The 18,237-nt window shown below is 40.3% G+C and overlaps 1 protein-coding gene across 9 annotated transcripts; it reads left to right on the top strand.

Annotated features, from left to right (window-relative positions):
• Positions 1-17,864, top strand: LOC116912489 (zinc finger protein 431-like). 9 transcript variants are annotated; one of them, XM_032916568.1, is made up of 4 exons: positions 16-74; positions 15,050-15,176; positions 15,487-15,594; positions 16,714-17,864. In XM_032916568.1, the coding sequence occupies exons 2-4, from the start codon at positions 15,097-15,099 to the stop codon at positions 17,750-17,752; spliced, it is 1,227 nt and encodes a 408-aa protein (XP_032772459.1). In that variant the 5' UTR covers positions 16-74; positions 15,050-15,096; the 3' UTR covers positions 17,753-17,864. The 9 variants fall into 9 exon arrangements, with proteins under 9 accessions (XP_032772465.1, XP_032772459.1, XP_032772461.1 ...); XM_032916570.1 differs by having other exon boundaries at positions 18-74; positions 15,034-15,176; XM_032916566.1 differs by lacking the exon at positions 16-74 and adding an exon at positions 8,522-8,868 and having other exon boundaries at positions 15,534-15,594.
• Positions 17,865-18,237: the final 373 nt, after the last annotated feature.

The following is an 18,237-nucleotide window of genomic DNA, read 5'->3' as shown; positions in this document are numbered from 1 at the left end:
TGAATGGTAGTTCCTTGAGCCATACTGTTCGGTACTGTGAGGTGCGCTCAGGCAAGCTCCGAGGTTGCGAAATGGTGAGCACAGGGCCACTGACAATAACGGGGAGGAACAGAGGGCTGAGCAGCGGGAGCTGGTGTGGTGGGTCTTTCCCGGGGCTGAGTGGGAACCGGACGCCAGATGCGGCCACCTGTGAGGTCCCTTGTGGTCCTAGCCACTCGCTGGCCCCAGCGGTAGCCTCTGAACAACTTCACTATTGGGGCTGCATCTGCGCAGAGCATTTGGAACAGTGGCTTGTGTGTAGAAACATCCTTGGCAGGATGCTAAACTCAGATAGCCCTAGCTTCTATAAGTTCTGTCCTTAATATTTAACAACGATCCATTTGTAGTTAATTTTGTGGAGGTTGTAAAAGGCATCTCATGTGTTGGGTAGCAATCCACTATTAAGCTGTGATGTAGAAGAGTAGAATTGATGATGTAAAGGGTTTAGTAAGCTTAGGAGATAATAATTCACACCAAGCAGAATTTAGCTGAGAGAGGACTGCCTGTAAAACACCCCACAGAAATGTAGTATGCTAACCTGGCCTGTTAGAGATTAGAATGTTAGGATACACATATTTATTCACCAGGATTATCCAGAAATATGGCTCTAAGCCATAACAAAGGAAACAACCCTGCTTTACAACCAGCCACCAAGCCTATCCCCATATCAAAGAGAATACCTTTAACAAGCTGCTTGATGATGATTACAGGATCATAATAAACATCTGGGCCTGGTATGCCCTAATGGTTCAGTTATCTTCTTGAGAAAAGAATACTTCTGCCACAAGGGCAAGATGACCCCTAGTGACAACCATTTGAAAAGGTTAAAAAAATATATATATATTGTGTTTAGTGCTGGCCTGATAAGGCAAGTTTTATTGCCTCCAGGCCACTATTTATGAGATAATGACCCAAAGACCCCAGACCATTACCAGCTCTTGCAAGCATATTCCTGGTTTTAGGGAAGGAACTCTGTATCTCAATAACTCAGAGTCTAAGTGAGGGGATGCATCAATTCTGGGAACACAACACTTTCCAGTGCATGGGGTTGTGGTTATCAGTCCTAGGTCCACTATATGCTTCGTCAGGAATGTTCTTGAGATACCCTGAGTTCCCCTTGTGCAGCACTGTTTGGTTAGACTCCTCCTGAGTGTGTCCCATTGTACGATGTTTCTGCTGACTTCATAGATGTCTCCCATTTCCTTCCATTTCCCCCATGTTAGTACTATACAAGATGTTATTCTTCTTAAGAAGCTTACTTAGCATAAGACTTACCTTGTGCAAGAGCTCCCCTCCCCAGCTTTTATACTTTCCATCTTCTCCTTTTCTATGTGTTTCACCATCTGTGACCTTCCACTTAAGACCCTTTCACTGAAGAATGACCTGCAGTTTTAGGGAACCTGTGTACTTAAGAAATGATCCTGCGGATATGTTTGCTGTGTAAATTTCCCATCTTTGTAAGTGGTTAGACTTGCCACCTCCAATCCATGTTTACATTGTTCAAAGTATAACCTGGGACCTGAACGTACAAGAGACTTGAGGGAGAAAGCATATGTAGAATGCAAAATCTATCCTAGGCTGACTCCTCTTTTAGCATTAGCCAGCATAGCTGGTTTTTCCTACTTTGTAGTTTCTTCTTTTTCCTATGCTTTACCCACTACCCTCCCCACCCCCTAGCACCAGATAGGAGAGAAACAGGATAGAAGAGAAAGGCATCCTTAAATCTGATTTCTTTCCTTCTTTTTAAGCTACGAACAAAGCACAACCAACCTCTCTAAAAGACCAACAACCGCCCTGCCTGTTTTAGGATTTTACTGCTGTGAACAGACACCATGACCAAGGCAGCTCTTTTAAGAACATTTAATTGGACTGGCTTCCATGTTCAGAGGTTCGGTCCAGTATCATCAAGGCGGGAGCATGGCAGCTTCAAGCAGACATGGTGCAGGCAGAGCGGAGAGGTCTACATCTTCCTCTGCAGGCCTCTAATTAAAGACTGGCTTCCAGGCAGTTAGGACCAGGGTATTAAAACCCATGCCCACAGTGAGACACCTACTCCAACAAGGCCACACCTCCCTATAGTGCCGCTCCCTGGCTCAAGCATATACAAACCATCACACTGCCTCTCTGGGTCCTTAGGGTACCCTCCAAAAAGTTCCCAGAATTCCAGATGTCACATTATTACAGAAATCTGTAGCTGGTAAAACCATGAGTCTGCTAGAGCATGAAGCAAATCATGGTCAGTGGCTGCAGACAATCAGAAGCAGAGCTCACACCTGGGATTATAACAAAAGCACATTCACCATTATGACAAAAATACTTGATTCAGGTAGGGTGGTGATTTTGTAATTTCACAGCATGTATTAATTCATGGATATTAGTGAAAACAGACCAGATTGGTGGATGTACAATTTGGGGAGCTTGTGTTCAGACAAAGAATATTGAAGTTCTAATTAAGGGACTGTCTTTTATAAAGATGTGTACAATCTTTGTTGACAGAGTTAAGTCAGCTCAGAGGGCCTGAGACACAGACCTTTGGCTGTGGCTATGTGTGTCGGAATACAGGTCTCAGCAGCTAACATTGCACATGGGGGCAAGGTCAGACATATCTTATTAATGCCATTTCATCTACCAGGGAATGGCCTGTTGTCTTGTAACATAACCTGTAGATCTATGCTTTTTTTTTTTTCATTTGTATTTATCTTTTTAAGAAGTCAATAATTGGTATTACTTTTTAAGTTCTTAATGCATCACTGCTCTAATCTTTTATTTGTTTCTATTCTCCAGTAACTATGGGTCATAAAGAATTTATTCCTTTTTCTCAAGCACTTTGATAATTTGTTTCTGCTTAGAACAATATCTTTTGTAGGTCAGACTTTCCTCGTGCTATATAGTTAAGACTTGCTTTGAGCATCTAATCCTGCCCCCTGCTGTTCAGTGCCTGGAAGACAGTCCTGTAATTGCTTCTGCACTGAGGCCTGAGAAGGAAGTGAGACCACATAACGAGTGTCCTCCCACTAGAAATAAAGAGGGACCTGTGTAAAAATTGAGTACACCGATGGCCTTTGACATCACAGCACAAAAGGAAGAGGAAGGAAGGTGAGCTTTCCTGCTTTGAAAGTAGTTGGCATAAGTGGTGGGTAGTCAAGTAATCAGCTTTAGACAATCAGTAAAAATCTAAAATGGCCATTTTTGTGGGTTCCCAGACCAGGGCAATCAAGAATCTAAATAAGGATCTGAACTTATTTCGAGAAACCAAATTACTATAGTTATACTAGTTCAACAAAAGCAAAAACTACTGACAAACTGGCATGGCTATACCTAACAAGAATGCTATTTTTCCTCTCTGAAAGTGCACAGCCTGAGAGGAAAAGTGTGAGTAATACTTGGGGTGCTCTAGTACATATGTCTAATCCCTGGAGAATATTAGACCATAAAACCTGTTTGAACTTATTCAAACATTCTTCAAGATTATACTTAAATCCCAAGCATCCCTCAGTTCCTATTTGTCACAGGGTTTGGTTGGCATATGTGTGCTCTCATTAAGGATTAAGCTGCCCTTCTCCCAGCTGCCCTACTGTAATTCAACCATTTTGGTTACCTGGTCTTTTCCACCTATCATTTGCCCTCCTGTCTTCTTAGTCTGGCTTTCCTCCTCCCTTTCACTCTCTTCTGACATGGCTCAGAATCATATGCACTGTGGACTCTCCCAGATGTCTCGGCCCCTGGCTATACTCTCCTTTATCTATAATAAATTTTCTAATGCATCATACATAGGATCAGCCATGTCCTTTCCTTTTTATTTCTTTTTTCATTCACCTTCCATTTACAGTTTGTGAATTTTAAATTTGTAGCAACCTTTTACCTCAGTTGTTGTTTCTGTTTGGATTTGACTGAAGTTTGGTTGTGGGACTTCCCAGCTGTGAAGCAAAGGGATAGCTGCACTGGACTAGTGTGTGTAATAGAATGTGCACACAAAGCACCCTGTGCCTTGGAAGATGAACAGGTGGGAGAGTGTAAGATTCTGTCTGCCCCTAGGGTAGGGCAGAAGGGCAGAGCTGGAAGGCCTGTTCTGTCTGATTCCAGTAGTGGAGCTGCTACTGTCCTGTGGACAGGCTGGCAATCAGGAGGAGCATGAGTGGGAGGTAGCTTGGATGTTCTTTCCATATTCTCCTCTGATGCAGTCCATCAGAGAGCTGTGAGGGAGACCACAAGCTAAGCTATGGTGAGTGTGGCAGCCACCAGGAAGAGCAGGTTGGCTAAGCTATCTAGGGCCAATCTGATTGGACTTGGATAGACCTTGAACCAGATTGTGGTTTTATTGGTACATGTGGTGACCTGGTCAGAGGACCTTGGCCTCTGAGCCGGCCTGAGTGTGGATTCCCTGGGGAGGAAGAGGCTCTGTAGCTCTGGCCATAGGAAGCTTTATTGCTTATAATACCACTGCCCAGTGTGCACAAACAAGCATTACTTCTGGTATGCAGTGGGAGACATTTCAAAATCCAAAGGTCTAGCTTCTATTAAGTTCTGAACATTGCATTGCACATTCAATTTTGTGTGATAAATTTTATAAATTGTTTTGAAACTGGTAGACAGGAGGTGATAGGGATTATCCTTCAGCAATATCTGATTAAAATCCTATTACCTTTCTACTACCACCAGCCACAATGAAAGAATGATTCAGGGAAATTCAATTCCAGGGTACAAAAGAAATTTCAAAGATGCAGAGGTTTCTTAAGTGTGCATGGTGTTATGAAGGTGCATAGGGCAGATTCTACATCATGTGCCATAATCCATATGACAGGAAGCAGACATTAAATTATTCCTCAATAATTGTTTTGTGTGTGGGTTCAGTGAAGCTGGGTTTAGGTGAGATCACAGGAGGCTAGAGCTACACAGACAGAGCCCACCTTTCTCACCACCTTCATACAGAGAGAACTTTAGAACATGGGGCCTCTGGAGGAGAGACCAATAGTAGCTGGAGTATGAGAAAATAACAGTTTAGGGGTCACCGTGAGTTATTTTAGTGGGAGCTGTTAAGTCTGTTTATTTAATTCTCATTCCTTGTTTTCTTAATTAAGGACTGTGTATTGGCATGTAAAATAAACTCTGATAGCAGTAAGTTGGGATTTTCTACAGATATCAACTAAAATCAGTTAAAAAGATGTGTTATAGTTGATGTAAAATTGCAAATATTTATGTATTCTGATGCATTTGGACATAATACCTAAACCCAAGCAATCCCATTGTACAGAGTTCTCTTTAAAATGACAGAGTTGCCTAGGATCGCAGCAATTTTCTCAGTATATTTTTCATGCACTTGAAATTATCATTGAGCTGTATCATAATTCTCATGTTCATTGAAGTTGTATTCATGGTGGCCTAAATATAAGAGTAACATATTGAGGACAATCTGGGTGCCTCAGGAGGACATTGTGCTAAAGGAATTAAGAAAATAGGAATGGTTAAAGAATTTGGTATTGTAAAGATGTTCACAGTCTGTGCTGTATTGGTCATCAAACAGCATGTAATTACAGCTTAAGCAATGTCAACCCATTTCTCCCATCTCATTTTAATCCTTAGCGCACTCTTACTGTCAGATGATGTGAGAGCTGCAGCCATCTTGTCTACACTGAGGGTAGAAAACTAAGGGTGGAAAGCACAGAATCTTCCTTAAGCAATCACCTTCAAAGGATCCTTCTGCTTTTTTTTAGAGCATTATGTGGAGAAGGGAAATGAAATATCAAGCTTTCTATAGCAAGAGTTCTGATAGAGATGAGAAGCAAATGTGCTGTTATAGTAGAGTGTAAACATGCAGAAAGTGGCTTTATTTAGTTGGCATGAGACCTTTCTGCCAATGAGTCATACTACATGAAAAAGTAAAAAATGAGGTTAAGAAACAGCCTGACCATTTTGTTTGAATTTAAATAATGACTGTAAATTACAGTTAAACAAAAAAGTAATAGTGTTAGATAAGTGGCTCGTCTCTTTGTTTTCTCTGGATTACATAACCTATTTTAGGTGGCAATGCTTTGATTTTTGCTTTGAAGAATGTGTTTTAACACTTTCATGCACCACTTTGTTTAATGTATTATATAAGCAATATAGCAATTCTGTATGCCGTCACATCTTTATTTTTATTGTTTGAATAGTTAGTCAAATGTTAGTTTTTGTTGATAAGAAACAAGAGTATTCCTTTGGAATGAAATGAGCTGAAAGCTCTACAGTCCCACATTCCAGACTAGTGAAAGCGAACACGAGAAAATAACCTGCTTTTGTTTCCTGCATGATATGTATTTCACATTGCTGCAAGCAAAACTTCTGATTTCACAGATCTACTCTGAGTCCAAGAATGACCTTGTTAAGAACTCCCGTGTTGCAGGATCACATTGTGTTATTTACTGGAGAAAAAAAAAAATTCTGACATGCCCTTATTACACACCTTTAAACCCAAGCAATGAAGGTAAAGTTAGTTTTAGAAGGAAGCACATGTGTTTATAAGCGATGTCTAATGAATCAGAGTAAGATTTGACAGAGTAGGATATGCACAACTCTCAAGAGACGAGAAAGGAAAGAGAGGCAACATAAGAGGAAGCAGTGCAGAGGGTGAGAGGAGGAGGCAGTTTTACCTGGAGAGTTTTACAGAGACAGGTTAAAGAGAACAACCTAGACACAGGTGAAGATAGAATGAGCCAGAAAATGAGAAGGAGCCAGAAGACTAGAATAGAATCCTAGAGATAGTTTGAGGCCATTCAGAGCAATTCAGTTAGAAGTGAAAGAAGCCAGCTTGATTCATTTAGCATGGAGAGGAGTTTAGAGCCATAACAACTGGATCGACCAGCAAGAATTCAGAAAGAAAAAGAAGGGGGGAGTTTATTCAGCATAAGTCTCAGAGGCTGAAAACATTCTACACCTAGATAAGAGTGCATAGAGCCTGGAAGGTTCGAGGACTAGGCCTAGGTTAGCAGATGGAGGAAGTAAGCCTCCGAGATTACAGTTACATCGGGCAAATAAAACATACTTTTACACTCCTGTATGATAGTCCCTGTCTACACAAGCAGAATGAGAAGTACCTGTCACAATCATGCGGTTCTTAACTATTTTCCTTTTCTTTGTTCATTATTGCTTGCCGTCTTCTTTGCATTTTGATTTAAGCAATATTGAATTGTTTTAATTGAAGATAGATTCTTCTCCCATACAATATATCTTGACTACTGCTATCCTCCATCCACTCCTCCTAGCAACCTTTCACCCTCCTATCCTCCTCTCCCTAGATCACCCCCCCCCCGCCCTGTTTCCTCTTCAGAAATCAGACTTCCAAAAGAGGACAGCCGAACAGGACAAAACAAGATAGAAAAAGACAAGGTGAAAGCCTGCATATTGAGGCTGGACAACGCAACCTGATGGGAGGAAAAGAGTCTCAGGATTAAGGAAAAGAATCAGAGCTACACCTCACTGTTAGGCTAACAGCCATAACGTATCAGCAGAGGACCTGGCACAGATCCATGCTGGCTCCATGCTTGACTCTTAAGTCTCTGTAAGGTTCCTGGGAATCCAGGCAGTGTTGGGCATGGGTTCCCTTTCATGTCCTGACTATCAAGTTAAACCAAACAATGGTTGTCTACTCAATTAAGTATGTTACCATCATGCTCCAGCACATCTTGCAGGAAGGACCAGTTGTGGGGGGGGGGACAATTATGGGTAGGGGTTGGTGTCCAGGTCTCTCTGTAGCCTGTAGAGTGCCTTCTCTCCTATAAGAGACTAGAGCATAGGGGTGAAGCTTGACCTCTACACTGAGTGGAGCTGTGTAAAATTTGTCCTCAGCGACAGGGCCCCCTTGTCAGTTTTAAGAGAACCAAGTTTTATCCCAGCATCAGCAAAGGTTGGTTGTTTAAGGATCTTCAAGGGACCTCCTTGGGCAACAGCTCAACTGAATGTAACCCATCCCCAACATTGAAGCCCTACCTGGCGACAAAGATGGTCAGTTTAAACTCCATATCTTCCATTCCTAGGAGTCCTCATTAGGGTCACCATCCCTAACGATTCCAGGAAGTTGCCATTACACTGGTTTTCTACACTAACCCCCAAATATCCCCTAATTCTGACTGTTTCTTGAGGCTCTGCATCCACCCCACAGCTAGGCATAGCGGGGAGGCAGACCACAGGAAACATTTTTGCCTGCATTTCTCCACACTGTTACCTGGCAGGTGCTGGTTTATAGGGAAGCCCCCTGCACTGCTCCGCTCCAGGGTGGGGAAACACAGTATGAGATGAGAGAGAAAGCAGGAGCTGGTTGGCGGTCCATGAGCCTGCAGTGAGACTGGGGCTGTGAGGTTCTCTGACTTGGACATCCAGGCCTTGCTGGGAGTCACAGAAGAGCCAAGAACTGAGTCAGGGCCAGGGAAAGGGGAACTTAGGCTTAGCTCAATGGGGATTGTCCTTAGCTTGTCAGGTGTATGGGAATGCAGACTCTCTCTACAAGAGAGTCATGCTGTGAGTCTGTAGACAAAGGTCTTCCTCATGTTCCTCATGGTGGTTCTTGATGAAAACAGCAGTCCATGTTTAACCATATCATTTATTAGCTGTTTGTGGCAGAAAATGGATGCATGCACACCCCATCTCTGAAGGTAGACTCAAGATTAAATCACCTTCTGCAAGGAGGAATGTCTGGGAAGGAAGCTTATTAGCTAAGCCCTCTGGGCCTCTAGGTACCTCATTAGCATGGAGAACTCTGTTATGGGCTTAAATGATCACAGGTCACCTAAGTGGGGAACATGGCGTGTGCTCCAGGCCAGGAGTCTGCTGGGGACCAGGGAGCCACCTAAGTCTCAGGTATGTGTCCACAGAGTCTCCAGGTCTCAACCCGCTCTACCACCAAGCTTCCTGGCATGGTTTTAGGTCCCACAGTTTCTCCCTGCATTGTACTCTCTTCATCCCACTCCCCACCTCCAACTGATCCTTCCCACTCCTGTTCTTATCAAACCCCAGTCTGCTCACAGTAAATATTCTATTTCCTCTACAGAAGGAGATCCATGCTTCTCCCCTATAGCCCTCCTCTTTACCTTTTCTGTGTTTGTGGAATGTAGCTTGATTATTATTTACCTAATAGATAATATCCACTGATAAATGAATGAATATCTGTCATTCTGGGTCTTGGTTGTGTCTTTTTTCTAGTTGCATTCACCTGCCTGTAAATTCATGATTTCATTTAAAAAAGACAGTTGAGTGATACTCTATTGAGTAAATGTGCCATATTTTGTTTATCCATTCTTCAATTGAGGATACCTAGTTTGTTTACAGTTTCTGCCTAGTATGAATAAATATGCTATGAACATAGTTGACCAAGTGTCCTTTGGGAGCACCTTTTGGATAGATGACAAAGAGTGGTGTGCCTGGGTCTTGAGTTAGATGGATTCTCAGTTTTCTGAAGAACCACTCTTCTGAGGAAATAGTGATTTCCAAAGTGTCTGTATTAGTTTACACTCCCACAAGCACTGTAGGATGGTTCCCATTATCCATATCCTTGCCAGAATGAGCTGTCACTTGGATTATTGATCTTAGCCATTCTGACATTTGTAATATGGATTCTCAAAGTAGTTGATTTGCATTTTCCTAATGACTGAGAAGGTGAAGAAGTCTTTCTCAGCTATTTGAGATTCCTCTGTTGAGAATTTTCTGTTTAGATCTATACCCAATTTTTTTCTCCATCTTTATTAAATTGATTATTTTGTATCTGCATTACAATTGTTATTCCCTTTCCTGGTTTCCAGGCCAATATCCACCTAACCCCTCCCCCTTCCACTTCTATATGGGCTTCCCTCCTCATCTTCCACCCATTACCGCCCTCCCCCCAACAATCCCATTCACTGGGGATTCAGTCTTGGCAGGACCAAGGGCTTCCCCTTCCACTGATGCTCTTACTAGGCTATTCATTGCTACCTATGAGGTTGGAGCCCAGGATCAGTCCATGTATAGTCTTTGGGTAGTGCCTTAGTCCCTGGAAACCCTGATTGGTTGACATTGTTGTTCATATGGGGTCTCAAGCCCCTTCAAGCTCTTTCAGCCCTTTCTCTGATTCCTTCAACAGGGGTCCCATTCTCAGTTCAGTGGTTTGCTGCTGTCATTCGTCTATGTATTTGCCATATCCTGGCCTTGTCTCCCAGGAGAGATCTACATCCGGTTCCTGTCAGCCTGCACTTCTTTGCTTCATCCATCTTATCTAGTCTGGTGGCTGTATATGTATGGGCCACATGTGGGGCAGGCTCTGAATGGGTGTTCCTTCTGACTCTGTTCTAACTTTGCCTCCCTATTCCCTGCCAAGGGTATTCTTATTCCCCTTTAAAGAAGGGTGAAGCATTCACATTTTGATCATCCTTCTTGAGTTTCATTTGTTCTAGGCATCTAGGGTAATTCGAGCATTTGAGCTAATAGCCACTTATCAATGAGTGCATACCATGTGTGTTTTTCTGTGATTGAGTTACCTCACTCAGGATGATGTTTTCCAGTTCCCTCCATTTACCTATGAATTTCATAAAGTCATTGTTTTTGGTAGCTGAGTAATATTCCATTGTGTAGATGTACCACATTTTCTGTATCCATTTCTCTGTTGAAGGGCATCTGGGTTCTTTCCAGCTTATGGCTATTATAAATAAGGCTGCTATGAACATAGTAGAGCATGTGTCTTTGTTATATGTTGGAGCATATTTGGGTATATGCCCAAGAGAGGTATAGCTGGGTCCTCAGGTATTTCAATGTCCAATTTTCTGAGGAACGTCTAGACTGATTTTCACAATGGTTGTACCACTCTGCAATCCCACCAACAATGGAGGAGTGTTCCTCTTTCTCCACATCCTCGCCAGCATTTGCTGTCATCTGAGTTTTTGATCTTAGCTATTCTCACTGGTGTGAGGTGAAACTTCAGGGTTGTTTTGATTTGCATTTCCCTTATGACTAAAGATGTTGAACATTTCTTTAGGTGTTTCTCAGCCATTCGGCATTCCTCAGCTGTGAATTCTTTGTTTAGCTCTGAACCCCATTTTTAATAGGGTTATTTGTCTCCCTGCAGTCTAACTTCTTGAGTTCTTTGTATATTTTGGATATAAGCCCTTTATCTGTTGTAGGATTGGTAAAGATCTTTTCCCAATCTGTTGGTTGTCGTTTTGTCCTAACCACAGTGTCCTTTGCCTTACAGAAGCTTTGCAGTTTTATGAGATCCCATTTGTCGATTCTTGATCTTAGAGCATAAGCCATTGGTGTTTTGTTCAGGAAATTTTCTCCAGTGTCCGTGCGTTCAAGATTCTTCCCCACTTTTTCTTCTATTAGTTTGAGTGTATCTGGTTTGATGTGGAGGTCCTTGATCCATTTGGACTTAAGCTTTGTACAGGGTGATAAGCATGGATTGATCTGCATTCTTCTACATGTTGACCTCCAGTTGAACCAGCACCATTTGCTGAAAAAGCTATCTTTTTTCCATTGAATGGTTTTGGCTCCTTTGTCAAAAATCAAGTGATCATAGGTGTGTGGGTTCATTTCTGGGTCTTCAATTCTATTCCACTAGTCTATCTGTCTGTCTCTGTACCAATACCATGTAGTTTTTATCACTGTTGCTCTGTAATGCTGCTTGAGTTCAGGGATAGTGATTCCCCCTGAAGTGCTTTTATTGTTGAAGATAGTTTTAGCTATCCTGGGTTTTTTGTTATTCCAGATGAATTTGCAAATTGTTCTGTCTAACTCTTTGAAGAATTGGATTGGTATTTTGATGGGGATTGCATTGAATCTGTAGATCGCTTTTGGTAAAATGGCCATTCTTACTATATTAATCCTGCCAATCCATGAGCATGGGAGATCTTTCCATCTTCTGAGGTCTTCTTCAATTTCTTTCTTCAGAGACTTGAAGTTCTTATTGTACAGATCTTTTACTTGCTTGGTTAAAGTCACACCGAGGTATTTTATATTATTTGGGACTATTATGAATGGTTTCATTTCCCTAATTTCTTTCTCGGCTTGTTTCTCTTTTGTGTAGAGGAAGGCTACTGATTTATTTGAGTTAATTTTATACCCAACCACTTTGCTGAAGTTGTTTGTCAGCTTTAGTAGTTCTCTGGTGGAACTTTTGGGATCACTTAAATATACTATCATATCATCTGCAAATAGTGATATTTTGACTTCTTCTTTTCCAATCTGTATCCCCTTGATCTCCTTTTGTTGTCTGATTGCTCTGGCTAGAACTTCAAGAACTATATTGAATAAGTACAGAGAGAGTGGGCAGTCTTGTCTAGTCCCTGATTTTAGTGGGATTGCTTCAAGTTTCTCTCCATTTAGTTTAATGTTAGCGACTGGTTTGCTGTATATGGCTTTTACTATGTTTAGGTATGGGCCTTGAATTCCTGTTCTTTCCAGGACTTTTATCATGAAAGGGTGTTGAATTTTGTCAAATGCTGTCTCAGCTTCTAATGAAATGATCATGTGGTTTTGTTCTTTCAGGTTGTTTATATAACGGATCATGTTGATGGTTTTCCGTATATTAAACCATCCCTGCATGCCTGGGATGACGCCTGTTTGATCATGGTGGATGATTGTTTTGATGTGTTCTTTCTGGCTTCTGACTTTTTGGAGCCTCAGCAGGTACAGAAGGAGCTCATTGCAAATATCTGATTAACCCTCAAGAGATCAGCTTTGCAGAGGGCTGCAAGCTGGACAGAAGTTTAGGGAAGATGAAGGCCAGCTCAGTCCCTGCAGGATTAGCCTGGTCCTTTTCCTCTGTTATTTGATTCTATAGGTTAAGTTTACCATTGTTGTTTAGTTGATTATTGGTTATAATAAAATCTATTGCAATGGTCCTCCTGGAATCAGCGTGCCCTGGATCATATTAGCATTATTTTTAATAAACTTGCCTAACATTATAAAAAGCTCCCAGATAGGACGTTATCTTTGAACAATAGTCTCCTCTTTGTGGCTTTCTTTTGTGAGTTTATAGAAGTTGTAGGAGAAACCTTTCTAGATTCCTTATTGGGCAAGGCATTTGAGTGTCCATACACTCAACCTCTTTCCTGTTTTTTGTTTTTACTGCACTGTGGTTGAAACTGATCAGTGAGCTTCCTTCTCATGCTTTCATGCCTTCCCCATTATAGACTATATCACTAAATCACTTAGGATGCAGTAGAAGAAATTGCTATTCAGTGCTAAGCTATTTTGTGAGCCTGGTGTTTTTATACTTTTAATTTTGGTTTTGGTTTTGGTCTTGGTTTTGGTTTTGGTTTTGGTTTTGAAGACAATGTTTCTATGTATATCCATGGCTATCCTGAAAGTAGGTATATAGAACATGCAAGCCTCAAACTTAAAATTCCACCTGTCACTGACTTCGGAATGCTGGGATTAAGTGTGAGTCAACATGCCTGGCTGTTTTCTTGTGTATGTGCTTGCTTGCTTGCTTCCTTGCTTGCTTGCTTTTATATTATTGGCTGATGGACCTGAAATGTAGATTTTGCTACATGTCAAGCATATGCTGTTGTATTGATCTTCATGAATGTGACTTTTGAAATCTGGCAGAGAGAATAGTCTATTTCTCAGGATGGCATGGATTCATGATATTAATACTGCCTGAGCTTTCTTTTTTCTTTTTTTTTTTTCTTTTTTTTTAGGAGCTGGGGACCAAACCCAGGGTCTTGCGCTTGCTAGGCAAGCGCTCTACCACTGAGCTAAATCCCCAACACCCTGCCTGAGCTTTCTAAGTCATTGAATTGCCACTGCATAACATTCTTCCTATCTGTTCTGGATTTTTGGGTTTTCTTTTTAAAATGAATATGAGTACTTTGCCTGTATTCATGAATATTTACCTCATGTGTGCCTGGTCCTCATAGTAGTCAGAGGATGGCCTCAGACTTCCTGAACTTGGAGTAATGAATAGTTTTGAGGCCCCTTGTAAGTACCAGCAATTGAGCACAATTATTTGCAAGTCCAGCAAAAGTCTTCACTGGTGAGCCATCTCTCCTGCCCTATGTTGGTTATTTAAGATCAACCACTAATATTTTCATCTGTCCACTTGTAACTATTTAAACATGTATCCCCTTTTAGTAAGATCTTAATGTTACAGTTTAAACTGGGGGCACTTCAAGATTTTGGAAGATGAATATAGAACTGGAATATATGTATAATTCTTTGAGGGAACCTAAGTAAAAACCTCTGAATTCTTTCTCTCTTGTTTGTTTGATTTTTGCAGGGGAGACAGGGTCTTAATATGTACCTCTGTCTGTCCTAGATAAGCCAGGCTGGCATGTAACTCAATGAGATACACCTGGCTCTGCCTCCTGAATGCTGGGATTAAAGGAAAGCATGAGACAGTACATCCAGTTTACCCATCATTTTTTGTAGTTAGTAACTGTTTATACAATTTCTCTGATATATGCTCAGTACTCTTTGCTTGTTGTGGTCTCTCTTTCTCTCCCTCTCCTTCCTTCCTCCTCTGTGTTAATTGGCATGTCTCTTGCAAGGCTATATCCTATTCAAATAGCAAAGAAATGACAAACATAGACCTCATTATTCAGTTTACTTCTATGATCATTTGGTGATTATATTAGAACCTCTGGGTCAAGAAGTAAGTAAAGGCAATTATTGAGTTTCTGGCACTATTCCTGAGCTCACACATGCTGTTGGCTGATACTCTCAAGGACCTTCTGGAGCTCCCAAAAGTGTCCTCCTCTTTGCTTACCATAGCTGAAGAACTCAACTTGCTCCCTAAGTACTCTCATGAGAGAGGATTCCCCAGCGAAACCTGGAACATTTCCTGCCCATGGTTCTTGCTTGATGAGATGTCTGTTTACAAATGAAACCACCATAATCTTTATACTAGCACAGTATGTTTTTGTGAATAAACTGAACATATTCGAAAGGGGGAAAAAAAGTAAGTAGAGGAACCACCAGAATTATATGAATATAATTCTGTGTCAATGAAGTACATATTTACATGATTGTCTGTATCATGATTTCTGTCACACACATGTGTGTGATACTTTAGGATGCTGTGATCTATGATGATGTGCATGTGAACTTCACTCAAGAAGAATGGGCTTTGCTGGATCCCTCACAGAAGAATCTCTACAAAGATGTGATGCTAGAGACCTACAGGAACCTCAATGCTATAGGTAAGACAGTGAATTTTTCTTTCACTTTTTAAAATAAGGGAACAAATTTTTTTTGTTACTGATGCTCTTCTGTAACTTAAATTGAGAATAAGGAATGATCAGGTTCACTGAAGATAGTAACTTAAATTTTGCCTAATTACCAATAATATATCAATGTTACAAGAAGTATGTGAAGTATTATTTCCAATAATATAGCATACATTTTCTTTTTGATTTAATACCACTTTTGGTTTTTAATTTATTTAATGTATTTACATTTCAAATGTTATCCCCTTTTCCTGCTCTCCCATCCTCCCTCTCCCTACTTCAATGAAGATGCTCCCACTCCCACCCACCCTTTCTGGTACTATGTTTTAGGCTATGATTGGGAACACCATACTATTGAAGAACATTGCCAAAGTTCTAGAAGACATACAAGGTAATTTTCATGTGCTAGTTGGTATGAATATGCCTCTGAAGAATTTTTAATGTGTCTTGGACATTTTAAAGAAAACAATGTAAAAAAAAAGCACTTCTTTAAATATACTGATGATGATTAAATTCACAAAGATCCATAAACCTCAGTGACAGGTATCTGATTTGTGTTTGCAAGGAATTCCTCTAAGAAGAAACACAAGGGAACCATGCCTTAACAGACATTATCATTTGAATCATAGCCACATTGCTGCTACTCTGAAGAACTGCCAATCTATTTAGACTAATACCACTCCCATATTGCAAAGGATGTATACATTAAATAGGTGTATATGTCTAAAACCTAATAAGCAAATATTCCATAGTAAAGCTGGTGTTCTTTACAAACCTATAGTAACATTGCTAAGGTTAGTGAGAGGGGAAGTTTATGAGAGTCAAGAATGTTGTTGAGGAGAAACTTTAACCCCATATCTCATGTCTTTGATGAAGAAAAAGTCAAACTATGCAATGTGAAAATCTTTCATTTGCTATTCTTCTTTTAATAGATATATCATGTGTCACAATGGATACAAGCCATGTGAGCACAGGGATATTGAAAAAAGCAATGTACCTCTCTCTCTCTCTCCCAGAACAATTAGAAGATATTCCCCCATTTGAGTAGACTTTCTCAGTATGATACAAGTTTATAGTGAGTTTTCCAACTTCATTGGGAATATATCCACAAACTCACATTGCAGAAAATCCCTATGAATTCTAGGAATAGAGAAATTTTCTCTGTCCTGGTTTGCATTGCTAATTCTGTATGCAAATGTAGTATATTTCACTCTATAGGAAAATTTATAAATGCACTCAGTCTGGTAAAGCTATGAGTTCTTCCAGTTCTCTTGGAATATGTGAAAAACCTCATAGAAAAAAGAACACTATCAATGTGTGGCATATAATAAACACATCTTCAAACACGCCATAATGAAGGGAAACCACAATGTAAACAAAGTGATAAGTCCTTAAGATCTGATTTCTCTTTACGACTATACCATATTATAAAATTAATTCCCATAGATAAACAGATACAATGGTATCATGAATGTGGTAAAGCTTTGACATGTGTCAATTATCTTTGCAGGCATGAAAGAAGTCTTACTGGAGAGAAACCCTCTGGACATATTCAATGTGGTAAAGCTTTTGCATATCATGGTTGTCCTCAAAGGCATGAAAGGATTCATACTATAGAGAGACCCTCTGAAGATTTTCAATATGGTGAAGACTTTGCATATCACAGTAGTCTCCAAATACATAAAAGAACATATTCTAGAGATAAACCCTACAAATGTAATCAATGTGATAAAGTCTATTCACAGTACAGTCATCTCCAAATTCATAAGAGAAAGCATACTGGAGAGAAGCCCTATGAATGTAATCAATGTGGTAAAACTTTTGTGTATCACTGTTATCTTCAAATACATAAAAGAACACACACTGGAGAGAAACCCTATAAATGTAATCAATGCGATAAAGCCTATTCCCATCACAGTTATCTCCAAATTCATAAAAGAACTCATACTGGAGAAAAGCCTTATGAATGTAAGCAATGTAGTAAAGCCTTTGCATGCTATGGTCAGCTTCGAAGGCATGAAAGAACTCATACTGGAGAGAAACCTTACAAATGTAATCAATGTGATAAAGCCTTTGCACGACACAGTCATCTCCAAATCCATAAAAGAACACATACTGGAGAGAAACCCTATGAATGTAATCAATGTGGTAAAGCCTTTGTATGTTCCAGTCATCTCCAAAGACATAAAAGAATGCACACTGGGGAGAAACCTTATGAATGTAATCAGTGTGGTAAAGCCTTTGCATATCATTGTGGACTTCAAAGTCATGTAAGAGCACATACTGGAGAGAAGCCCTACAAATGTATTCAGTGTGGTAAAGCCTTTGCATGTCACATTAGTCTTCAAAACCATGAAAGAATGCATATTGGAGAGAAACCCTATGAATGTAATCGATGTGATAAAGCCTTTGCATATCACCGTAGTCTTCAAAACCATAAGAGACTACATACAGGGGAGAAACACTATGAATGTGATCAATGTGGTGAAGCCTTTCCATATCATAATTATCTTCAAATACATAACACATACTGGAAAGAAATCCTATAAATGTAATCAATGTAGCAAAGCTTTTGCATGTCATAGTAATCTTCAAAACCATAAAAGAATGCATACTGGAGAGAACCCTATGAATGAAATCAATATGATAAAGCCTTTTCACAACCAAGTAATCTCCAAATACATAAAATAAAGCATACTAGAGAGAAACCTTAGAAATGTAACGAATGTGATAACGCCTTTTCACAATATGTATTTATGTCTCCAAATACATAAAAGAACGCATATGGAAAGAAACTGTATGTATGTAACCAATGTGGTAAAGCCTTTGCAAGTCACAGTGATCTTCAAAGGTCATGCTTTGAATATGCTTGGCCCATGGGAGAGTGGCACTATTAGGAGATGTGGCCTTGTTTGAAGAATTGTGTCACTGGGGGTGGGCTTTTTGGCTCTTCCAGCACTGAACACTGCCGTGCTTACCTCCATGGTGATAATGGACTGAACCTTTGAATCTGTAAGGCATCTCCATTAAATGC

The sequence above is a fragment of the Rattus rattus genome, chromosome 11 (genome assembly GCF_011064425.1).
Source record: "Rattus rattus isolate New Zealand chromosome 11, Rrattus_CSIRO_v1, whole genome shotgun sequence".
NCBI lineage: Eukaryota > Metazoa > Chordata > Mammalia > Rodentia > Muridae > Rattus > Rattus rattus.
Note: the sequence above shows the minus strand (reverse complement) of the source record. Positions and strands in the feature narration are given on the sequence as shown.

Bases quoted from the DNA above. Each gene is read 5' to 3' on its own strand.
- LOC116912489 (XM_032916566.1), top strand. From the start codon at position 8,758: ATGGAGAACTCTGTTATGGGCTTAAATGATCACAGGTCACCTAAGTGG. The intron at 8,869-15,049 runs GTATGTGTCCAC...GTGATACTTTAG, and splicing joins GGGAGCCACCTAAGTCTCAG to GATGCTGTGATCTATGATGA. The intron at 15,177-15,533 runs GTAAGACAGTGA...ACTATGTTTTAG, and splicing joins CAGGAACCTCAATGCTATAG to GCTATGATTGGGAACACCAT.